The 23,824-nt window shown below is 46.4% G+C and overlaps 3 protein-coding genes and 1 long non-coding RNA gene across 6 annotated transcripts; 2 read left to right on the plus strand and 2 right to left on the minus strand.

Annotated features, from left to right (window-relative positions):
- Positions 1-1,648: 1,648 nt before the first annotated feature.
- Positions 1,649-7,245, minus strand: PTGES3L (prostaglandin E synthase 3 like). Of its 3 annotated transcripts, none has more exons than XM_077853379.1 (7): positions 6,488-7,245; positions 5,998-6,158; positions 5,824-5,890; positions 5,621-5,719; positions 3,871-3,960; positions 2,820-2,873; positions 1,649-2,278 (listed from the first exon to the last, which is right to left on the minus strand). In XM_077853379.1, the coding sequence occupies exons 1-7, from the start codon at positions 6,518-6,520 to the stop codon at positions 2,243-2,245; spliced, it is 540 nt and encodes a 179-aa protein (XP_077709505.1). In that variant the 5' UTR covers positions 6,521-7,245; the 3' UTR covers positions 1,649-2,242. The 3 variants fall into 3 exon arrangements, with proteins under 3 accessions (XP_077709505.1, XP_077709506.1, XP_077709507.1); XM_077853380.1 differs by having other exon boundaries at positions 5,998-6,111; positions 6,488-7,242; XM_077853381.1 differs by having other exon boundaries at positions 5,998-6,133; positions 6,488-7,241.
- On the plus strand, positions 6,981-16,474 carry RUNDC1 (RUN domain containing 1). Its single transcript, XM_077853369.1, has 5 exons — positions 6,981-7,518; positions 11,143-11,301; positions 12,512-12,710; positions 13,691-13,810; positions 14,203-16,474. The coding sequence occupies exons 1-5, from the start codon at positions 7,021-7,023 to the stop codon at positions 15,066-15,068; spliced, it is 1,842 nt and encodes a 613-aa protein (XP_077709495.1). The 5' UTR covers positions 6,981-7,020; the 3' UTR covers positions 15,069-16,474.
- On the minus strand, positions 13,558-21,056 carry LOC144286661 (uncharacterized). The gene is made up of 2 exons (XR_013354619.1): positions 19,846-21,056; positions 13,558-13,838 (listed from the first exon to the last, which is right to left on the minus strand). It is a non-coding gene; the product is annotated as an uncharacterized LOC144286661 (long non-coding RNA).
- RPL27 (ribosomal protein L27) lies at positions 20,281-23,786 on the plus strand. Its single transcript, XM_077853382.1, has 5 exons — positions 20,281-20,422; positions 20,662-20,744; positions 21,853-22,022; positions 23,480-23,590; positions 23,696-23,786. Exons 2-5 carry the CDS (start codon positions 20,664-20,666, stop codon positions 23,742-23,744), a joined length of 411 nt encoding a protein of 136 aa, XP_077709508.1. The 5' UTR covers positions 20,281-20,422; positions 20,662-20,663; the 3' UTR covers positions 23,745-23,786.
- Positions 23,787-23,824: the final 38 nt, after the last annotated feature.

The following is a 23,824-nucleotide window of genomic DNA, read 5'->3' on the forward strand; positions in this document are numbered from 1 at the left end:
TTCTGAAATCCAATCCAAAGCCACTACCTGAAGTGAGCTTCTTATGTCAGACCCTAAGTACAGATGGTTTCTATCAACACATATAGGCATTGGCGTACTCTCTCCAGGTCACAAGGAGCATGGTTGTGCTGTAACACAGGGGATATCAAAATGGAGCGTGTGGTTAGTCTTCCTGGACGGGCCCACCGGCCGTGAGCCACTGCTGGTTCCCTACTGAGCAGATGAAGTAGATCCTGCTTCAACTGCATGTTGGAAGTCCATGGACATGCCCATACTTAGCTCTACCTGCTTAGTAGGGTTCAGCTTTTTACACAGCTCCTCTTGGAGAGATAGTAACATTGTAATGCAGAAGTCCGCATTTGGTCCTTGACTGAGATCATATCCAAAGCTTCGTATGGTCATCAGCTCCACGAATTCTAAGCTGGGGCACTTGGCATTCATGTGTTCCACTATAGCTACTGTCTCTGAAGGTAGAAGGCCACGTTTACTCTGCTCTCCACTGGTGTTAACCTGGTGTTAACCTGTTAATTTTTTTTCAAGATTTTATTTATTTATTTAAGAGAGAGAAAGAGAGAGCATGAGCGGGAAGGGGGGGCAGAGGGAGAGGAAAAGCAGACTCCCTGCTGAGCAGGGAGCCTGATGTGGGACTCAATCTCAGGACCCTGGGATCATGACCTGAGCCGAAGGCAGACACCTAATGGACTGAGCCACCCAGGCATCCCTGCTTTACATATTAGATAACTATATAATACAATATAATTATATAAGGTATAGGTATTAATGGAATTTATAATGTGTAGAGTGTATATACATATACATAGAAATTTATCAGAGAAACTGTTAACAGTGATTTCCTCTATTGAGGGAATACACATTCTACTTTAAATTTTATACCCTTCGGAGCACCTGGGTGTCTCAATCAGTTGGCCTTCCACTTGGGTCATTATCTTGCAGTCCTGGGACCCAGCCCCACATTGGGCTCCCTGCTCAGCAGGAAGTCTGCTTCTCCCTCTCCCTCTGCCCCTCCACCCCCAATTCATATGCACATGCTCGCTCTCTCTCTCAAATAAATAAAATCTTCCCAAAAAACTTTAATAAATTCTATATTCTTCTATACTATTTTGTTAAACTATGTCTCTATATTACCATTATAACCTTTAAAGTTCAATTATTTAAACAAACCTCAGTATTTTACCATGAGTTCAAGGGCAAAGTCTGGGTATGGCATTTTGTTTAAGGCACTCAAAAAATGTTTATGGATGAATGGGGTAGCTAACAAATAGAAGAGTAAACAGACGAAGGCATTATTAACTAATATAACAATCAGCTTTGAACATATAAAGAAATTTCTGAAGAATGTAGAAAACTGAGGTAGGTTTCTGGCTAGTTCTAGGGATGGCAGTACATACACAGTTCTAGGGGTGGCAATATGGCAAAAGGCTGGTTATGGTCTGAGAAACAGGAGTACTGATATGAATATGGGGAAATCCCCCAGCTTGTTACAAGCCTGCTTCCAACATCTTTCTGCTTTCAATCTCAACAATGAGGACAGGACCTGTGACACCCACCCTTCCCCTTGAGAGGAACAATAGAGGTAGAAAAGGTTTGCCTTCAAGTAGAAGAAGTGCAAGAAGGAAATAAGACAGAAAACAGTTCTTACAGATTTATTATAATCTACCTGCTGCTTCTTTGGCTTTTGCTCTACCACGTACACACACATGCTCAAATACTCAAGAGAGCCCTGATGAGTGGCCTAAACACAAGGATTACAGCCAAATGGGAGAAAGGAAGGAGCCCCAACAGTCTATTCCTCTCCTATCCTGCCATCTGATGCATCTAGGCACCTTCTTCCTCAGGTGCCTAGGAAGAAGAAATAAAATATGAAGAGGATCCTTAAAAAGAGCTTCAAAAAAGGGATACCTGGTTGGCTTAGTGGGTTAAGCAATTGACTCTTGATCATGATCTCAGCAGGGTCCTGAGACTGAGCCCATGTCAGGCTTCACGCTCAGCAGGGAGCCTGCTTTAGGATTCTCTTTTCCTCTTCCTCTGCTCCTCCCCCTGCTCACATGTGTGTGTACACACACTCTCTCTCAAATAAACTTTTTAAAAAAGAAAGAGCTTCTAGGAAAGTTCAGAGATCCCAGATCCCCACAGCTGAAGAGCTGGCAAAGACCCTGGCCCTAGCTTTTTGGAGCTACTGGATGATGCCCCAACTTCTTCCCCAGCTCTGCTGTCACAGAAGTTAATTACTTGTTGCGTCAGCGCTGTCAGAATCATCCTAGGGAAAAGAAAAAAATGACAATAGCACCTGTAGAATCTACAAACAGTAAACATTTGTGTTCACAAACTCTTCTCACTCCTTCCTGCTCTTCAAGTTTTCTTTTGTGATTTTCCAAATCACACAACTTCCTGGTAGGCTAATACGGAAGGATTTATACTTTGGAAAATAAAATCAACTCCTGGTGCTCAATAAACAATCCTGTGTTGAGCATCATTTGGTTTCAGAATTTCAATTCATGCTGCTGTTCATTACAGCTGTAAAGACAGTCAACAGGGCCAGGTCAGCTCCAAGATAGAGAAGGAGAGGGGAAATGGAGGGAGGAGGGTCTTGCTGGAGTTTTCTACAGCCTGCAGAAGAACATTCAGCTTCCTATGTCAAATTCAAATTTGACATGCACTGAGAAGTACTACTGTGTGCTAGGGACCACAGTAAGAGCTTTCTAGTCTCTTATTTTTTTAGGGCTAAAAGGAAACTGAAGGGCTGAAGGGCAGACTTTTTTTTTTTTTTTTTTTTTTCTCGAAGGGCAGACTTTACTTACATCCAGGTCATCCATGCCAGGGGGAGGTCTCTTGGTGCTAACCTTCTTCAAAAGCTAGTGGAAAGAGAAAAGTAATTACAAGAGAGAAGGGCCAGGGGAGAGCAACCTCTATATTGATGGACCACAGGAAAATGGTCCCAGCCCAATAATTGCCCTATCTTTACAGCCCCTCACACATCACTGGAACGAATTGGAGAAAATAAATTGATCCCCTTTTCATTTATTTTTACTTTTATTTTTATTTCTTTTAAGATTTTATTAAGTAACACCTGACATGGGGCTTGAACTAACAGTCTTTTTTTTTTAATAAGTATTTTTTTAAATTTATTTATTCAGAGAGAGAGAGAGACTGAGAGGCAGAGACACAGGCAGAGGGAGAAGCGGGCTCCATGCAGGGAGCCCGACCCTGGGTCTCCAGGATCAGACCCCAGGCTGCCTGCGGCGTTAAACCGCTGCGCCACCAGGGGTGCCCTCGAACTAACAGTCTTGAGATCAAGAGTCCCATGCTCTACCAACAGAACCAGACAGGTGCCCCAATCGCCTTTTTAAAAGGAAATTGACACACAATGGAGCATCCTTCCTTACTAATCCAGGTTAGGGTCTGTTGGTGTTTTTGCAACTTGAATAATTAGTACCTAAAATTCTAAAACCAAATAATGTATGGTAGGGTGCAACTTAATGGGATCTAGTAATTTGTTTTATGATGTGAATTTTTATAATGCTTCATTTGAGCTTCGGTGAACTTGTGTGGCTCAGGAAAAACATACACACACATAGAAAACAGAAGAAAGAACAAGAATTACAGAAGAGTTGGGAAAGGTTTTGCCAAACTTTCTCAGAATTCTGTTAACTTAGTGAGTAAAGGCATATATATGGCTTCACTAGTGTTCATTTCTCTTGTCCCACTAAATAAACGTTGCACAAAACATGTAAAGAATATGAGCACCAATGAGGGGCGCTCATATATGTCTGTCTAGCCCTGATGACAGTCCTCCAGAGAATGTGTGGAGGGAGACACAACAATGGGCAGGAGGGCAGAAAATGGTGTTACCTCTGCGTAATGTTCCACCTGAGCCAGCTCCACTTCTTCATCCCCTTCCCAGTCCCTCCAGTTATCAAAGTCCACAGATAACCACACCGGCTGCAGGAGGAAATCATAGAGCATTACAGGGCAGGAAGCACAGAAGTGCCAGAAGAGCATGGCCATGTGCACAGAGGTATGCTTGGGGAAAAGAAGGTCAGTGAGAGCACAGTCTTTCCAACAGCACCTCTTTGACTAATTCCTCTCCAGGCTGTTATCATCACCCTCCACAAAGATTTGTCAGGAACCTACTAAGTGCCAAGCACAATGCCAGGCATCATAGGGTCTAGAAAAGCATAGAAATTTGGCCCTCCAGAAGCCAACCAACTAGAAATAATACACCTAGAAAGACGTCATAAAGCATCATGGGAGTCAACCAAGCAAGATAGACAAGCTGCATTCCCTGGAGTCGAGAGAAAACCCTTGGAGGCCCATGTTCCAAGTTCCCACACTTAGGGAAAGAAGTCATTCACTCATTTATTTAACAGCCATTTATGGAACATATCCTATGGGCCAGACTCTGAGCTTGGCATTGGAATTACTAAAATGTTTGATATATAGTCCCAGCCATCATGAAGCAAGTAGGGAAGGGAAAACTAAATAAATCATTATAATACAATGTGGAAAGTGTGGTAATGGCTTACACAGGGGATACTATGGAAATCCAGAAGGGAGCTATAGGAACCTATGCTTCTTAGAGTAGCAGAGACTTCACGGATGAGCAAGGGTTAGGTGGGCACTGGTAGTGATGATGGAGGCTTTCCAGGAAGAAGGCCCAGCTTGAGCAAAGGTAAATTAGTGAGAAATAGACTGGTGTGTGCCAAAGAGCTGCAGGCCATTTGCTGTGGCTGGAATGTGAAGTTTAAGGTAGAGAGACTAATGGGATATAATGTTACAGAAGGAACGAATAGCCAGGTCATGAGCTTTTATGTCATGCTATGGTGCTTGATTCACTTCCAAAGGGCAGGAAGTGACAAACTCAAATGCCTGAAAGAGTTAGGGAACTAATGAAAGGGATTAAAGTGTGGTGTGCACACAGCTCTATCTAAAGCTCCAGCTCTAGGCATTTGGGAATTTGTTTTCTTAATAAATAATTGAAACTATTTATCGAGTCCTACATCAGGCTCCCCACAGGAAGCCTGCTTCTCCCTCTGCCTATGTCTCTGCCTCTCTCTGTGTGTCTCTCATGAATAAACAAATAAAATCTTTAAAAATATATTTTATTTATCAATTTGAGAGACAGAGAGAGATATCAAGAGAGAATACAAAAGGGGGAGGAGAGGGAGAAGCAGGCTCCCTGCACAGGGTTCCATCCAAGGACCCTGGGATCATGACTTGAGCCAAAGGAAGATGTTTAACCAACTGAGCCACCCAGGCACCCCCCCAATTTTCAACTTTTAGCCAGGAAGAAGCCACTGGAGGGTCTTAGGTGGAAGAGTAACAGGATCAGATGTGTGTTTTAGATAGACCATGCTGGGAGCATTGCAAAGGATGCACTGAGGGTAGGGCTACAAATATGCAATAAACCTCATCCAGTGATGGATAAGGCCTGAAGTAGGAAAAGATGAAATAATAGATTCAAGAATATTTAGTAAGTCAAATAGGACTTTGTGAATGATTGAACGTTGGTGGGAAAGGAGCCAAGGGTGATTCCCAGACCTATGTCTCCAGGTGCATAGGTAGCACAGGAAAAAGAATAGGTCATTCCCCAAACACCTACCTTGATATCTTCTTTGGTGAGTCGGGGCCAGGCCACCTTCTCCTTCCATTTCCTCACAAAGCAAGTAATGGAGCGACCAGAGCGCTTATCCTGGGAGTCCTGCCAGAGAGAGAGCCTCATTCTTAGGATGTGAGGTTTAGAATGAATCTCCAATTTTCCAGGCAGCCTTTTATTCAGACCTTGATGTCGCACCCCACAGTTACCTTGGAGTTCACCTTGGCATAGAATTCAATCTCGTTGTACAACTCCACTCCATCGGCATTCTTGCAGCTGAGGAGACAATGGAGCTGAGGCGATCAATGCAGGAGGCTGAGCATAGGGGAATCAGAAGGGAAAGGCTCCTGGAAACCAGGAGCTCCAGAGAGGTGGGCCATTACCTGAACACAATACGGTGGTCTTCAATGAGCACATGGACGTCGGTGCTGTCCTCAACACAAAACTCCATGAACACATACTTGGGCCGGTCGTACCACAGCGTCCGGGCATGCTGCCTGCAGAGGAGTTGCGGTGGGGCTTCATAGGGGTGGGAGAGGGGAGACTGAGGGCATTTGGGAAAGGTGGAAGGAGGGGAAAATTTAGGGACGTTTTATGGTAACGGGCTCTGTCAAAGTGGAGCTAAATAAGAAGGGGATGAAAGGTGAGTGATGGGAGTGGGGGTGGGGTGGGGGGGGTGAGGCTGGGAAGAATAGAGTGTCAAGAGTTGAGAGGCGGGGAGTTATGGAGAACATTCAGGTCACACTTTCCTCACCACCCCAAAGTTAGAGAGACCTGGAATCTGGAGTTTCCATGGGACCTCACAGGACCCAAAGCGCCCAGAAAATGTGGGACAAGCAATATCCAAGGAACAGGGCAACCGGAAACACTCACCTTGCCATGGCGGCTCCCGCTACCCGGTGGCATTTGGAGTCCTGAGGCAGGGACTGCTATCTTTAGATCCTTGGGACGCCCCCAGCAGCTGCCTCTCCTTATATGGTGGGGAAGGCTTTAGAAGAAGGGGGAACGTGGCCCTTCGGCCAAGGGATCTGCACTCCGGAGAAACAGGGGAAGAGCATAATCCCGGCAGCCCTTCATATCTCAGGGTCTCCAGAAACGTACAGATTAGGAACAGACGACCCACCCGCGGGGAGCCAGGACAAGGGCCACACTAGACGCACACCGAAGGTCTTGTCCCGGCTTCATTCATCCGTTTCCCCAACGCTTAGTGCATCCAGTGTCTGATTCACAATAGGCGCTCAATAAAAAATTATTGGCCCGATTTTATTTGGGAAGGCCCGCCTCTGGTGACCGCGAACCATCTGACGTGTAGCCCCGCCCACCCGCCCCTTCGGGTTTCCCGGACAGCGCGCCGTTGCCATGGCAGCGAGGGGGCGCGGCTGACGTGCGGCGGTGTTTCCGGGAAGATGGCGGCTGTCGAAGCGTCTGCTGAGCCGGTAAAGGTGGTGGCAGCCGTCGGTCCAGAGGCGAAGGACGAGGACGAAGAGGAAGAGGAGTCGCTGCCACCGTGCGAGGCAGTGCGCTGGGCCCCGGTGGGGGCAGTGGCGGAGGCCGGGCCTGGGACGGCCGCGTTCTCGGAAGAGGCTGCGGCGGAGGAGCCCGGCGCGGCCCCTGGCTCCCCTCCGGACTCGCCCGGCCGCACGCTGCGGCGGCTGCGGGCAGAGCGGCGGCGTCTGGACTCGGCGCTGCTCGCGCTGTCCTCGCACTTCGCGCAAGTGCAGTTCCGCCTGCGCCAGGTGGTGCGCGGGGCGCCCGCGGAGCAGCAGCGCCTCCTGCGCGAGCTCGAGGACTTCGCGTTCCGCGGCTGCCCGCACGTCCTGGGTTACGGGGGGCCCGAGGACCCCGCCAGCGACGATGGCGATGGGCTGCCAGGGGACCGGCCACGATTGCGGAGCGAGAACCAGGTAGCAGCCGGGCCCCGAGGGACGTGGGAATAGGGGGTTAGGTGGGTGGCAGTGCTGAGGGGGCGGAGGTAGCAGTGGCGTTTAGCCGGCGGGTCTCGGTGAGGACTACGCGCGTCCCAGACGTGGTGGTGAGACAGGTGTGCGAGGCTTGCTGCAGGGAAGGCGGACAGGCCTGGGAACCTGATGCTGAGGGGTGTCCACCTAAGGTGTGGAAAGACGTACAAGTCTGGTGACGTGCGGGACGGAAGAAGAGTGGTGAGCAGAGTGTTCAGAGGGCAACAGCAACCAACCGAAGCAGTGCTGCTCCCGCTCACCTTGCCATTGCTTCATAATGTACCTATGGCCTGAGCACATTTGCCGATAGAGTACCCCGACCTGAGGTTGAGAACATTGGCTGATGAAGGGCAAGTGAACTGGAATCCATGGAAATTTAGATGTACTGCCTGTTCCTGTTTCCTGGGAATTGGGAAAATGTCTTTAGTATTTGGACTTTTGTGTGGATGGGAGCTTCCGTGAACAGCAGGATCACTTAGTAATTAAAAGAAACACGACTCTTGGTTATATGCATTTCCTTACGCTGGGTTTTTTTTTTTTTTTTTTTGCATTTCCTCACGCTGGTATTTTAAACTCCCTTGCCCATCCTGCCTAATAACTAGGTAATTATAAATGATTATAATATTATAATATTTATAATTATAAATTATAATTCCCTTTGCTAACTGTGACAAGATCCTCCACTGAGTAATGAGAGTCAGTATGCCATGCCAAGGGAATATTTCCTTACAGTCTTTGAATCTCTGGAAGTGCACAGTCGCAGATAGCTTGTTGGAGGTATTGAAGAGACTTGTTGTCTTCTCCATCTTTTCATTCGTCAAGTTACAACCCATTTGTGCCTTTCTTCCCAATGAAATTTTAACCAAGAAGACTTATCAGTAGCAGATATTGGCTTATTTTAATCTGAAATGTTTCCAGTGCAGTCTTGTGTTTACTGTTCCACCCTTCTCTCCACATGCCCACAGCTCCTTACACAAGGAGCAGCCACCTTAAATTGCCAGACTCTTAAGGAATAGAAAGCATAGAAAGAATTCCTGTGGCCAGAGTCCTCCTCTTCAGGAGTGAGGAGCATCAAAGTTTCTTTGTGAATGTGGTGCTCTTTGGTTATTCATTTTCACTTTTGGAAACAGTACAACTTAAAAAAAAAAAAAAAAAAAGAAAGAAAGAAAGTGATAGAGATGCCTGGGTGGCTCAGTGGTTGAGATCTGCCTTTGGTCCAGGGCGTGATCCTGGAATCCGGGATCCAGTCCCACATCAGGCTCCCTGCAGGGAGCCTACTTTTCCCTCTGCCTGTGTCTCTACCTTTCTCTGTGTCTCTCATGAATAAATAAATAAAATCTTAAAAAAAAAAAAAGTGATAGCACCACTTTGGTACTACCTGATCAGGTGTCAGGCACACAAAATTACATAAAATACTTAAGTGGGGGCAGCCCGGTAGCTCAGGGGTTTAACACCGCCTTCAGCCCAGGGCATGATCCTGGAGACCAGGAATCGAGTCCCACGTCGGGCTCCCTGCATGGAGCCTGGTTCTCCCCCTGCCTGTGTCTCTGCATCTCTCTCTCTCTCTCTCTGTGTCTCTCATGAATAAATAAATAAAATCTTAAAAAAAAAATACTTAAGTGGGGGGACATGTTTGAGCCAAATGCTTTTACTTCTTATTAGTCCTAGTTTTTTTTAAAAGCAGTATTTATCTCACTGCATACTGGCCATGATTTCCATTATTCATTGCCTGAAACCGGAGCTCATTGTCTCCTGTTACCCTCATTTACCCCCATTCCAGTAAATAGCACACTGTAACCTCCATGGCAAATGACAGAGTTTGGCAGACATACTCGTGAAAACAGAATCGGAATTCATACCCTGTTTTTTTTTTTTTTTTTCTTCTTCTTCTTTCTTGGCTTCACAAAGTTGGGATACAATGAAAACAAAAACAGACTTTCCCTGTTCTTTCTCCTTGATCTGGCTAGACCATGTCATCCAGTCAGAACTCATTATTTGGAATGTGTCGTTCTGTGCTTGTTTTAGTTCAGTAGCATGTAGCAGATGTGTATTGAGAGCTTACCCTGTGCCAGACATGGTGCTAGGCATTGAGGGTGCAAAGTCAAGGCCTTTGCTCTAAAGGAATTCATAGCCTGGGGGACAGAATCCTCAACAAAGTATTACAAAGTGACTTGAGTAGGATGCCTGGATGGCTCAGCTGTAGAGCTTGGCTCAGGGCGTGATCCCGTGGATCCTGGGATGAGTCCCACATTGGGCTCCCCAGAGGGAGCCTACTTCTCCCTCTCCCTCTGCCTGTATCTCTGCGCTCCCCCCTCTCTGTGTCTCTCATGAATAAATAAATAAAACCTTAAAAAAAAAAAAAAAACGAGGAGACACAAGCTAGAGAAGAAGTATGAACAGAACACAGAGCGAGAAGTGGTCAGCCTTGCCTAGGGAGATCTAGGAAACCTGAAGGATAGCTAGGCACTCCCATGGTGGGGTGAGGAATAGGATTCTAAGAAACCATGACACTCAGAAAGGTATATCCTGAGGAAGTACCCTGAGAAAAGGCTTGCTTTCATATTGAATAGAGCTAAAGTAGGAAGATTGCTTTTTTAAAAATAGTTTGAACAAAAAAAGTAAATTTGTTCTTTTGCATTTGTTCTTTCATCTTCTGGAGGGCTTGGTAAGTACTATTTGAAGGTTAAATTTAATATCTTATAGACTGCTGGTTTAAAATGCAACCTTACACCCGCACGTGACTTGCTAGTTTTGCTTTGTTTTGTTTTTGATGCCCAAAGTTAAGGAAGAACTAGTATTTGAGAACGTACTAGCAAGATTACCACCCTGAAGGGTTTTTAATCATTTAAATGCAGGAACTACCCAGCAGCCAACAGTGGAGAAAGGACTCACTGGTAGGGAAACTTACCAGACCTTTTCTTTTTTTTCTTTTATTTTTTTAACATGGTTACCTTCCCACTCCTATTCCTTGGCTTTGGGATTTTGTTGTTGTTTTTTGTTGTTGTTGTTTTGTTTTGTTTTTTTGTTTTTCACTGCTCCAGGCACCTGCTTTAATTCTTTTGATTTTACAGAAGTCTATAATACATTGGAGGGGTTTTGAACCTTAAGAAAACCGGTTATGAGTTATAAATCCTTTCTCTACACCCTTATCTCTAGATTCTCTTGCAAATTTTGGCTGCAGAAAGTATTCAGGAGTTGATCTGTGGTAATTGGCTGTGGAGGATGGCATGTTTAGTTCCTGGGAGGCTGTCTTGGCTAAGATAAGTTGTCTTAATCCTGACTAGACCTTTTGGGCAGGGGGGTAGAAAAGCTGTCTTAACAAAGGCTTCATTATATTCATACTCTACTTCCCATGAAGGACAAGTATCTTCTTAAAACTTATTTAGTAAGTTGCCTTGGATGAAATCTTTATTCTCATTTTGAATCTATCTTATGAGTACTGTATGTCATTGGGATTATTTGGAAACATTATATGTTTCACTAGTCATTATTATAAGCTTGAGAGGATTCGTAATGTGCCCCGGTTTTTCCTTTTCCTATGAAATAGACCTAAGTATTTTCTTGTTTTAGAGTGAGCAGGAAAAACGAGAACGTCTGGAAACCCAGAGGGAAAAGCAGAAGGAACTTATACTACAGCTCAAAACCCAGCTAGATGACCTGGAAACGTTTGCTTATCAAGAGGGCAACTATGACTCCCTGCCACAGTCCGTGGTCTTGGAAAGACAGCGGGTGAGCAGACACTACAGGCGCCCCCACCACTAACCTAAGGTTATGTTGTCCTTTCTGGCATTCACGGGACGTTCTTTTTTAGCTTGTTCACCCTTGGCCTTAATGAGAATCCCTTTGCTGGCGCAAATCAAAGAGAAGTGGGACATGTCTTGATTCACACATGGAAACACAAGTTCCAAAGCCTTATAATATGATAATTGAGCTCTTTCTTTTGGGTGGTTATTAGTAAGAATAGTAATATATAATAATGACAATAATAATTTTTCATTTGATTGTTAAAACAGTTCCACTTGGGCACATCCTACAATGTAAATTAGCTTTTTTCCCCACCACTGGTTGATAACTATTCCAGGAATCCAGACTGTCTTTAATGCCCTATTTATTTAAGCAACACCTGGGTAGACAGGTAAGTCTGCTGGTAGAGTACAGCTACAGTCTCCCCTACAAACATGTTTGTCTCACTGTGATGTGGCTGTTTCTCTGGCTGAGCTGGAGTTAAATTATCTGGATTTCAAACTGTTCCAATACTGTCACCGGGATATTTTGGCTATAAGACACTGATGTTTAGCAGAGATTTTTATTTGGTTGCGTAGAGTAGGGCAGGAAGGGTGGAGGAGGACTAGAAACGAAAGGAAATCAGTATTCATTCTCTTGGAGGCCCTGGGAGAAGCTGTGAGCCTTTTTGGATCATCAGCCACTTTGGTTTATTTACACTGTTGTTCTCCTGAAAGTTACCTGGCCTGGTAGAAAATTTGCAGTGAGAGGAGCCATTTCTGTCTGAGAGGAACCAAGGGTCCTTGTTACTATAGGAGAAGTAGTCTGTACTCTCACCTTGATCAGCAGTTACATCATTTTCTCACACATTTAGGAGTTCTATCTTTGATTTCCATTTAAAGGTAGGGAGCATTTTTCTCTTGCAAATATTCTCCTTCTTCCTAACCGTCTCCCTGAAAATTCCAATGGGGGGATCCCTGGGTGGCTCAGTGGTTTAGCGCCTGCCTCTGGCCCAGGGCGTGATCCTGGAGTCCCCGGATCCAGTCCCACGTCGGGCTCCCCGCATGGAGCCTGCTTCTCCCTCTGCCTGTGTCTCTGCCTCTCTCGCTCTCTGTGTCTCTCATGAATAAATAAATAAATAAATAAAATCTTAAAAAAAAAAAAGTGAAAATTCCGATGGGAATTTCCAAATGCTCATTACTTGTTGTCTTGATAGGTAATCATAGATGAATTAATAAAGAAATTGGACATGAATTTGAATGAAGACATCAGTTCATTGTCCACCGAGGAGCTCCGGCAGCGTGTGGATGCAGCTGTGGCTCAGATTGTCAACCCAGCCCGAGTGAAAGAACAATTGGTTGAGCAGTTGAAAACTCAGATCCGAGACCTCGAAATGTTCATCAACTTCATCCAAGGTCAGAGGAGGGGATGGGAAGAGAAGGTGGACAGATGCCCTAATAATTATATGTAATCCAAGTACTGATACCTAAAGGTGCCAGTTCTTGATGGACTACATAGGAGGTTTGATCACTCAGTAAAGGAGGCAGCATGGTAGAATGGAAAGAAAAGAGATTTTATTTTATTTTTTTTAAGATTTTATTTTGGGGACATCTGGGTGTCTCAGTTGGTTACACATCTGCCTTCAGCTCAGGTCATGTTCCTAAGACCCTGGGATCAAGTCCCACATCAGGCTCCCTGCTCAGGTGGGAGCCACCTTCTCCCTCTCCTCTTCCTCCCTTCTCGTGCTGCGCCCACACACACACACACACACACACACGCTCTCTCTCTCTCTCTCTCTTGCTCTCTCTCTCAAAAATAAATAGGGCAGCCCGCGTGGCTCATTGGTTTAGCACCGCCTTCAGCCCAGGGCATGATCCTGGAGTCCCGGAATCGAGTCCCATGTCGGGCTCCCTGCATGGAACCTGCTTCTCCCTCTGCCTGTGTCTCTGTGCCCCTCTCTCTCTCTCTCTCTCTGTCTCATGAATAAATAAAAATAAAATCTTAAAAAAAAAAACGAAAATAAATAAATTATTTTATAAATAAATAAATATTTTACTTTTAAGTAATCTCTACACCCAGCGTGGGGCTTGAACTCATAATTCCAAGATCAAGAGTTACATTCTCTTCCAACTGAGCCAGCCAGGCACCCCAAGAACCAAATAGTTCAAATCCCAGCTCTGCCACTTCCTGGCCTCGGGTCCTTGAGTAGATTCCTAACTTCTTTAACCCCACTGTCCTCACCCATGAAAGGATGATTCATGCTTCCATCATTCAGCAAATATTTATTGAGCTAGTAAATGTTCCATACAAATAAGATGGTATTTATAAAAGTCTTATCATGTGGTAGGCACTAGGAAATACTCTTTTTCCTGTTCTTTGTAACTTCCGATTGCAGATGAAGTGGGAAGCCCGTTGCAGGCCGACAGTGCACACTGTGAGTGCAAGGCCAGTGGGAAGACAGGAAGTGGCTCCACTAGAACTGGCAGCAGCAGACTGCCTCCAGGAAATAGTAAAAGTAAGTACAGCTTCTAGAATGGGGGAATCTAGAGAGAGAAGCACTAGATTAGTGGTTTGCCTTGGGCTTAAGGGGTTGGAGAGAGTGGAAATGGGAAATGGTAGCAGTACAGGGTTTCTTTTGGGGATGGTGGGTACACAACTCTAAGTCTACTAAAAGTCACTGATTTATATACTTTAATGGGTTAATTGTATGGTATGTGATTTAGATCTCAATAGAGCTATAATTAAAACAGTTAAGTCCAGTAACATCCTAGGTGGCGTGGCTCTTGGCTTCATGTGGGACCCATACTGTAACTCAGAAGCAAGACTAGAACTCAGCTCATAACTTGTTGAATGTACCTCTGTGCACATTATGGCCCCAACTAATGAGTCATTGCATTTTCTAAACAGCAAAGGCAGAAGATGTGAAGAAGGTTCAGGAGACAGGGCTGCAACTCATGCGGCGTGCTCTGGCAGTGCTCCAGATCTTTGCTGTTAGCCAGTTTGGTTGCGCCACGGGCCAGATCCCACAAACCCTGTGGCAGAGGGGCCAGGCTGACAGGGACTACTCCCCCTTACTGAAGAGGCTGGAGGTATCAGTAGACAGAGTGAAGCAGCTAGCCTTGAGGCACCAGCCACACGACCACGTAATCACCTCTGCCAACCTCCAGGACCTCTCTCTGGGAGGCAAGGATGAGCTGACCATGGCTGTGCGGAAGGAGCTGACAGTGGCTGTAAGGGACCTGCTGGCCCATGGGCTCTACGCCTCCTCACCGGGGATGAGCCTTGTCATGGCCCCCATTGCTTGTCTGCTGCCAGCCTTCTCCTCGGCCCCCGAGGCCATGCACCCATGGGAGCTCTTTGTAAAGTACTACCATGCTAAGAACGGCCGAGCTTATGTGGAATCCCCAGCCCGGAAGTTGTCCCAGTCATTTGCCCTGCCAGTTATGGGAGGCACCGTTGTGACCCCCAAGCAGAGCCTACTGACAGCCATCCATGTGGTGCTAACAGAGCACGACCCTTTTAAACGCAGTGCAGACTCAGAGTTGAAGGCCTTGGTGTGCATGGCACTGAATGAGCAGCGTCTTGTGTCCTGGGTGAACCTAATCTGCAAGTCAGGATCACTCATCGAGCCCCACTACCAGCCCTGGAGCTACATGGCACACACAGGCTTCGAGAGCGCCCTCAACCTGCTCAGTCGCCTCAGTAGCCTCAAGTTCAGCCTCCCTGTGGATCTGGCTGTGCGCCAGCTCAAGAACATCAAAGATGCCTTTTGATGAGACTGTCCTGGCCCTACACCAGCACCTTCCTCAGTAGAGTAGGGGTAGATGGTTAGTCTTCTAGGATAGGAACAAAGAGTAGGAGGAGGGGTTAAAGACAATTTCCCTAGCCAAATGACTACAAAGTTTGTTTTCCCCATCAACTGAGCATCTCAGAGATGCTGGAGACCCTCTTGTTCAAAGGTTCCACCCTGGTGTATAACACATGGGCACATATATTTGAACTTAGGTAAATAAAATAAATCAACTATGGCATACAGTTAATGGACCACCTTGTTGTGCCACATCTGCTTTTTACAAAACCCAGGTTTCTCTAACCATTCTCTTTATGGTGATGAGTGACAACATAAGTGAATTGTTGGTCCCAGAAGACATTCAACTCAAGGCTCCTGTCAGTCAAGCTGAGAGCCCTATTCCTTCACTTGGAGCAGGTTTGAGAGTCATAAGGCCAGAATTTAAATTCCTTTATGAATACTAATGCCCCTTTCTTCCTGACCCTGAGGTAAGGAGAGGGTGTATATGTTCCATAGTTGCCTCTAAAACTAGAAATGGGGATATCTGAGAACAGCATTTCTGAGGAAGTTCACAAGTTGATTTTGATGTGAGCCCTTTTTTGTGGGTAAGAACTGAAATCTGTTCCTGACAAGGTGATCCTCTTCACAGCACCGACAATGATCTTTGGGTTTAGAGCTGGTTATTTATGAGTAATGACAGCCATTATTCTGGTACCACGTCCTCTGGCATATACCCTTTCCCATGCACACTTCCCACCAAGGCGCTGACACGATCTTATTGGAAGTAAATAGGCTAGAGGTATACTCCTCAAGAGATTCCTTGCCACCCAAGTCAAGTGTGAATGGGAATACACTTTAATGATCAGCAGCAACTCCTCCCAGGGTTGTGATTCCACTTGGCCTGGAGGATGGATGATGGAGGAGGTCTGATCACACAGTAGGTATTACAGCGGGGGTAGAACAATAGCAGATCACTGTCAACATACAAGGGACTGAACACTTCCTTTCAAAACTGACTCTAGAGTGATCCTATTTGGTCTTCAGTATTTTAGCCTTTTTAGTTCATATTTATCAGCTTGCATATTGCTCCAGGACTGACCAAAGATGGGCAAAGTGTATCACTTTCTGGAAAACCAAATGGGATCTCAATACTACTGATTCAGCATTGTTTCATGTATTAATTGCCAGCTGCACTTTGTGTCTGCACTATTACGTAGTGCATTTTAACTTAATTTTTTTCAGCAACATGTTATTTAAGGTGTATAATTGATAATTCATTAGAATTAGTCCCTCCCGCTGTGTGAAACAGGATAAATATAAAATGTGGAAAATGATATATCTGTGGTTGCTAATAAAATCATAGTATTTTATGTAGCTTCTCAACAAAGACTTTAGAGACTCTTGGCTTTCATTTATAAGTCTGTCTGCATTTTTAGCCCATCTTATCCAGATCAATATTTCCTTGAGTGATGTCTGGCACTTGGCCTTTCTGCCTCTTTTTGGCCCTCTACCCTGGATCAGCTCAGCTTTGGTGGTGTTTTCTTTCCCCCGGACATTATCCTCCCATCTTACCCAGGCCTATGGTCTCATGCCCACAGCACATCTCCCCATACATGTCATTTTTGGAGCTTGCATTTTTACTTTTAAATATTTATTTATTAGAGAGTGAGACAGTGTGCCAGGGTGGGGTGCAAAGGGAGAGGGAAAGAGAGTCTCAAGCAGACTCCACACAGCACAGAGCCTGACCTGGAGTTCAATCTCAGGACCCCAAGATCATGACCCAAGCTGAAACCAAGAGTCAGACACCCAACCAACTGCACCACTCAGGCGCCCCTGGAGCTGGCAGTTTTAAGTCCAGATATCATTTAGGGTGGATGATAACTGCCATAGTTCTATAGCACAGCCCTGGATCACCCCAGTAATACCTTTTTCTAATCCTCCGACTAATTTGTATCAAGGTTTTGTGCTAGCATCATGGGAAGCATTTTTAAGTTATACTAATTTATTTTTTTAAGATTTTATTCATGAGAAACAGAGGCAGAGACATAGAGGGAGAAGCAGGCTCCCTGCAGGGAGCCCAATTCAAGACTCTATCCTAGATCCCAGAATCACGACCTGAGCCAAAGGCAGACTCAAATGCCGAGCCACCCAGGCATCCCAAGTCATCCTAATTTAATTCTCACTACATATAAGGGCAATATTCTTCCGATTATATAGCTGAGTAAACTGAAGTTAAACATTTTGTTCGGATTTATGTGATGGAAGAGCTGAGATTTGAATCAAGTTGCCTGAATCCAAATGCTATGGTCTCAGGCAGCCCGGGTGGTGCAGCGGTTTAGTGCTGCCTGCAGCCCAGGGCATGATCCTGGAGTCCCAGGATCGAGTCCCACGTCAGGCTCTCTGCATGGAGCCTGCTTCTCCCTCTGCCTGTGTCTCTGCCTCTCTCTCTCTCTCTCTGCATCTCTATGAATAAATAAAATCTTTTTTAAAAAATGCTATGGTCTCTATATTCTGTCATGCTATCTCATTGTATCATGCTGCTTCCAGAACTTTTGTTCCTCTCTTTCCTTTATCTACCACCTCACTCCACCACTTTTTCCCACATACCCACTAGAAATTTTTTTTAAAGATTTATTTATTTATTCATGAGAGACACACACAGAGAGAGGCAGAAACACAGGCAGAGGGAGAAGCAGGCTCCACGCAGGGAGCCCGATGCGTTACTCGGTCCTGGGTCTCCAGGATCAGGCCCTGGGCCGAAGGCAGGCGCTAAACTGCTGAGCCACCCGGGCTGCCCCCACCAGAAATTTCTGCTGCCAAAGGACAATGCCATAAGGAGATGGACAGACAGCCACTGCTCTACCAAGTTCTTCACATAAAGGCAGGAGCACCTGGGTGGCTCAGTCGCTTAAGTGTCTGCCTTCATTTCAGGTCGTGATCTTGGGGTCCTGGAATCCAGCCCTGAGTCTGGCTCCCTGCTCAGTGGGGAATCTGCTTCTCCCTCTGCCTCTGCCCCTGCCCCCCTCCACTTGTGCTCTTGTGCTAATGGTGGATTTAAGAGTTGAGGGGGAAATAAAAGTTGAGGGAAACTTCCCAAAATAAGTTCTATAGATCATATGGCTCCACTCCAGACTGGAGTTGTTATCTCTTCGGTTAGAAATCCATTTTTCATAAACATAGCAAGCAATTCTGACGCACACAAAAGTCGGAGGAGGAGAAGAAAAAAATCTGAGGCTGGACTGGTTGGGGGCAAGCGGAAAAGGACATAAAAGACTTAAAAGGCAAGGAAAAATTCACAGGAGTTAGTACTAATTTGATTTGGAGAGTGTGAGAAGAGTCCAAGGCAATTACGAGATTTCATGATTTGGTTTCTGTTTTCCAAGAGAGAGCAAAAGAGGGAACAGCCTATAAGGAAGCTGGGACCAGACCATGGATGTGGAAAAGGGCAGGGTGGTGTGGTGTAGTGGGAAGAACATTGGACTGGGAATAAGAACTTGCTCTGCGTCACCATCTCTGTGACTTTGCTGCTCCAGAACTATCCTCTCAGAGGCCAGAACAGATTATCTCTGAGGTCCCTTCCAACTCTAAAATGTCATATTCCAAATTAAAAGATTTTAATTGAATATAGAAATATGAGGGACACCTGGGTGGCTCAGCAGTTGAGCATCTGCCTTTGGCCCAGATCGTGATCCTGGGGTTCTGGGATCGAGTCCTACATCGGGCTTCCTGCAGGGAGCCTGCTTCTTTTGCCTATGTCTCTGCCTCTCTCTGTCTCTCATAAATAAGTAAATAAAATATTTAAATAAAAAGAAATAGGAGTACGTAGTTACTGTGATAAACCATTGGAATGGGGTTGTGAGGGCTGCAGGGAAATGTGGTCCCTGGAGAGCCTTAAAAAGAGAATTGATGAAACCTTATTGTTTCTACATCTTGCCCAAGACCATCCCCTAGATCTTCAGTGTTCAGACAAGCAAAGGCTGTAAGATGGTTTTCCTTTCTCTTGAACTCAGATTTTTTTTTTTTTAATTCATGAGAGACACAGAGAGCGAGAGAGGCAGAGACACAGGCAGAGGGAGAAGCAGGCTCCATGCAGGGAGCCTGACTTGGGACTTGATCTTGGCACTCCAGGATCATGCCCTGGGCCGAAGGCAGGCGCTAAACCTGCTGAGCCACTCAGGGATCCCCTTCTCTTGAACTCAGAAGACAACTGAAGAACCATCTAAAAACCTCTTCCAGGGCAGCCTGGGTGGCTCAGTTTAGCACTGCCTTCCCCCCAGGGCATGATCCTGGAGACCTGGGATGGAATCCCTTGTCAGGCTCCCTGCAAGGAGCCTGCCTCTCTCTGTGTGTGTCTCTCATGAATAAATAAATAAAGTCTTTAAAAATAATAATAATAAATAAAAACACTCTTCCAGGGATGCCTGACTGGTTCTGTCGGTAGAACAGGTGACTCTTGATCTCAACGTCCTGAATGCAAGCCCCATCTTGGGCATGGTGCCTACTCTAAAAAAAATAATAATGATAAAATCACTCTTCCAGTGAATGATGGGAAATAATTCAGTTTGAGAACCAACTAGACCTGGGTTCAAACCTAGATTTGAATCTCATCTGTGCTACCGATTAGGATCAACCTCAGATAGGTAACTTAACCTCAATTTAAGGTTAAGGAAATTGGAATCTCAATTTCCTCATGTCTAAATGGTAGGAAAATACCCAAGATGCAGGCAGGGTTGGGAGAACCAAATGGGCTGTCAACTTACCTAAGAAGCCTAGCACAGAGTAGGGGCTCAGTGATTATCACCATCGTTGTCCTTCGCCTCCCTCACTGCTTATTCCAGTCGGTAATGTCTGTGACATCACTAGACTCTAAATATTGAGGTAAGCTCTCTTGCCTGACCTCCGTCTCTCCCTTCTTACGCCTCACAGTGCACAGTGACAGAAGTCCTAGGTTGCTGACTTTTCCAAAGCATAAAGGTCAATTGTAAACTGTGTCTCCTCCTAGCGTCCGAAAAAGGAACTACAATGAAGGGTGCCTCAGAGCAGCGGACTCAAAAATCTGCGCGCTTTCGAGCCTTCCTTGCTCTTCCAGCCTACGCGGGAGAAAGGGACCCCTTTGTTCTTGCCCACTGCTGAAGCTACTAATAAAGTTTGATTTGAATAAATAAGCTACCGAGGCCTGCTCTCCCCGCAGGAGCTTCTTCCGCCCGCAACGGATTTCGAGAGGCGGGACAAGCTTGAGGGGCGGGACCGGACGTGAGATCCACTCTCCCCCGGGGTGAAAGGTTAGCGGAAGTGCCGTTTCTTCCTTTCTGCTGTAGGCTCGAGTGGCTGGTGTCGGTAAGTAGAGGCTTGGGCAGGGTGTTCCAATCCGCCGCCATCCGCGGCCCGGGGGTTGAGTGACGGGGCGGCACCGGGCGCTTTCCGTTGTTCGGCTTCTGGCGGCTTCGTAGCGGTCCTGTCCTGCGAGCAGGGCCGGCGGGCGGCTTGGGCCGAGACGATAGGGACGCCGTCGTAGTTTCCTGGCCCGCAGTCTCGGCTTGCGGGTTTCAGATCGGACCCTTCTCCTTCCTCTGCAGAGATGGGCAAGTTCATGAAACCCGGGAAGGTGGTGCTGGTCCTGGCCGGACGCTACTCCGGACGCAAAGCGGTCATCGTGAAGGTAGCAGCCCCCCGAGCCTCTGCTGCGCGCTTGCATCTCGTGATGGGGCTACTTAGGGAGGGCCTGCGAGCTTGGAATCCAGGACCTAGCTTGGGGCATTAGTCCCCGAGCATTGCGGGCGGGAGAGGGCGAATGCGAGCGGACTCTTGAGAGAGAGGAAGGTGCAAGGTAAAAACAAATGTGAATGGAATCGGGCGCCTAACCCATAACGCGGCCTCTACCAGGGAGAGTGTAAAAAATAATCGTAGCCAGCGTGTATCGAGCGCTTCCATTGTGTCTGACACCGCTTTACAGGTGTTGTCACGTTCAGTCCTGACGTAACCCGTAGGGGAGTCTACTGAGATAAAAACCATCAGGTGCGGGACGCCTGGGAGGCTCAGGGCGTGATCCTGGAGTCTCATGATCCAGTCCCACATCGGCCTCCCTGCAGGGAGCCTGCTTCCCCCCTTTGCCTGTGCCTCTGCCTCTCTCACTCTGTGTCTCTCATAATAAATAAATAAAATAAGGTGCTGCGGCTGGGATTCTGTAAAAGGAGGAGAAATTGTTTCTAGTCAAAGCGATCACTTGGCGTATTCTGGCCTTTTGACATTGGCCTTCTGTCTACATCTTGTAGCCTCTTATGAGAGCTCCCCTAAGCCCTGGCAAGGTACACCTGCTTTGGGCTGTTGTGGGGCCACGGAGGGGGGAACAGCGCACCCGTGGGTTTGCCTTCCCCCATCTCTTTGAGACTGGTTTCTGGAGTTAGGCCACCAGTTTTGGGGTCCTGCTTCTCGTCCTTACTAGCAGTGCAATGGTAGGCGGAGTTAAGAGATGTAAAGTCCTAAGAACCAGTGCTCGATACAAAGCAAGCACTCCATTAATGTTAATATTTGCTCCTTTTAAATCTTTTACCTCCCAGGAGCCTTTCCAGATTCTTGTGGGGGTGAACACGGCCCTCTGTTAGCACAACACTCAGAATGCTAGAAGGTCTAGGACTAGCCTTGGGGGGTTTTTCCCATCGTGGGTCCCAGACTCTGGGAGTGGAGATGTTCCTTTCATACATGCCTCACATCTAGTAAAGGGCCTAAATAGGCCCTCAGTCAATAACATTTGACTCTTGCTCCTTCAGAACATTGATGATGGCACCTCAGACCGTCCCTACAGCCATGCTCTGGTGGCCGGAATAGACCGCTATCCCCGAAAAGTGACAGCTGCCATGGGCAAGAAGAAAATCGCCAAGAGGTCAAAGATCAAGTCTTTTGTGAAAGTTTATAACTACAATCACCTCATGCCCACAAGGTGAGCATTTCAGGAATGGGAATGAAAGGGTCTTATCTTTTCACTGCCTCTGTCCTGCTGAATAAGGAGACAGCCTTGTAGCCATTCTAGTATGGGGAAGAGCCATCATTTTTCCTGTATCTCTTACAAAGTGGTGGTGGTTTCCGGTGTTGCCTCTTTAATTCAACATAGAGCTGTGTTCTTCCATTTTCTGTGGTGGCTTACCTGACTTGGCCAAGCAGGATTTAAAAATCTCTTCTGGATCCCTGGGTGGCGCAGCGGTTTGGCGCCTGCCTTTGGCCCAGGGCGCGATCCTGGAGACCCGGGATCGAATCCCACATCGGGCTCCCGGTGCATGGAGCCTGCTTCTCCCTCTGCCTGTGTCTCTGCTTCTCTCTCTCTCTCTCTCTCTCTCTCTCTATCATAAATAAAAAAAAAAAATCTCTTCTAAGCTTGCTCCCTGTTTCCCCACCTGTAAGTTCTGTTAAGTATTGGATAAGAATCATTTGATTTGTTTGCATTTAGAGTAAATACAGGCATGGGATCTGGCCTGATCTCTACCACTGTTCCACTTCTTCTTAAGTTAGTTACTGGAGGCTTTCCAAAATGGTTGGTAAATAAAGCAAACCACCTCCCCCCCAACTCATTCCACTTGGTTGCCAAGCCCTTTAGTCCCTGGCCTTACACAGTGTTGTGCATCATACACACTATCTCGGTGCACCAGTTATATGGAAAAACAGCATTTGAGAGAGTCCTGAACAATGATTGCCAAAACCCAGCATTATGTGCCTTACAGTTCGCTGCTGGAGGCTGCATGTTTACCTTTAAGCTATCTTAAAAGGTTAGAGCTGTCTCTCAGGTATTGGGAAACGGTGAGACCCCAGCAACTAATCACCCAGCTTTCGCACTGTCAACAGTTAGGCTGCCCCTGCCCACACACAACTTGAACGAGGCTAAATAAAATGACTCAAGGGGTGCCTGGGTGGCTCAGTCAGGTAAGTGCCTGCCTTTAGCTCAGGTCATGATCCTGGGGTCCTGGGATCGAGCCCTGTCTCAGGCTCCCTAGTCAGTGAGGAGTCAGAAGCCTGCTTCTCCCTCTGCTGCTACTACCCCTGCTTCTGTGTGCACACATGAACTCTCGCAAATAAATAAAATGTTAAAATGCTCCAAATGGAAAGCTGGCCAACTGCCATAATCATAGTGAAGGAGATTTAATAAAGTGAAAGTCCTTAGCTAGAAAAATAGTCACTATAGAAAGTTGAGAATGAAATGTGAAGTATTTTGGTGGTTTGAGTCTATGTAAAGGAGTCTTCTTAATTGGGAATTTCCAAAGAATATCCTTGGGACTTTGCGAATCACTCCTATGGAGACAGACCCTAACACCCTAATGTCTGTCATGTCTGTCCCAGGAGTCCTTGGACTGTGTGAAGGCTCTGGCAGTTTGTGGGCTGATCTTACCTCCCTAATATTGTCGCCAGGTACTCTGTGGATATCCCTTTGGACAAAACTGTCGTCAACAAGGATGTCTTCAGAGACCCTGCTCTTAAACGCAAGGCCCGACGAGAGGCCAAGGTCAAGTTCGAGGAGAGGTAAATGGATTTAAGTGGTGGATTTTGGAGTATGGGGGCCCTTTTGTCCATAAAGGGAATTTGGCTTCACTGTTCTTCTCAATGGTGTCCTTTTCCCCCTTCTAGGTACAAGACTGGCAAGAATAAGTGGTTCTTCCAGAAGCTGCGGTTTTAGATTTCTTTCAGTCATTAAAAATAAATTAAAAAAAAAAAAAAAGATCCGTGTCTGCCTGCAGCATGTGTTAGACTGATCTG

This window comes from Canis aureus, chromosome 16 (genome assembly GCF_053574225.1).
Source record: "Canis aureus isolate CA01 chromosome 16, VMU_Caureus_v.1.0, whole genome shotgun sequence".
Lineage (NCBI taxonomy): Eukaryota > Metazoa > Chordata > Mammalia > Carnivora > Canidae > Canis > Canis aureus.

Coding starts and splice junctions, on each gene's coding strand:
- RUNDC1 (XM_077853369.1), top strand. CDS start 7,021: ATGGCGGCTGTCGAAGCGTCTGCTGAGCCGGTAAAGGTGGTGGCAGCC. Junction 7,519..11,142: donor GATTGCGGAGCGAGAACCAG/GTAGCAGCCGGG, acceptor TTCTTGTTTTAG/AGTGAGCAGGAAAAACGAGA. Junction 13,811..14,202: donor GCCTCCAGGAAATAGTAAAA/GTAAGTACAGCT, acceptor TTTTCTAAACAG/CAAAGGCAGAAGATGTGAAG.
- RPL27 (XM_077853382.1), top strand. CDS start 20,664: ATGGGCAAGTTCATGAAACCCGGGAAGGTGGTGCTGGTCCTGGCCGGA. Junction 20,745..21,852: donor GCAAAGCGGTCATCGTGAAG/GTAGCAGCCCCC, acceptor TTGCTCCTTCAG/AACATTGATGATGGCACCTC. Junction 22,023..23,479: donor AATCACCTCATGCCCACAAG/GTGAGCATTTCA, acceptor TATTGTCGCCAG/GTACTCTGTGGATATCCCTT.
- PTGES3L (XM_077853379.1), bottom strand. CDS start 6,520: ATGCCACCGGGTAGCGGGAGCCGCCATGGCAAG. Junction 6,159..6,487: donor GCGGGAGCCGCCATGGCAAG/GTGAGTGTTTCC, acceptor AAATGCCCTCAG/TCTCCCCTCTCCCACCCCTA. Junction 2,279..2,819: donor CTGGCATGGATGACCTGGAT/GTAAGTAAAGTC, acceptor TCTTTTCCCTAG/GATGATTCTGACAGCGCTGA.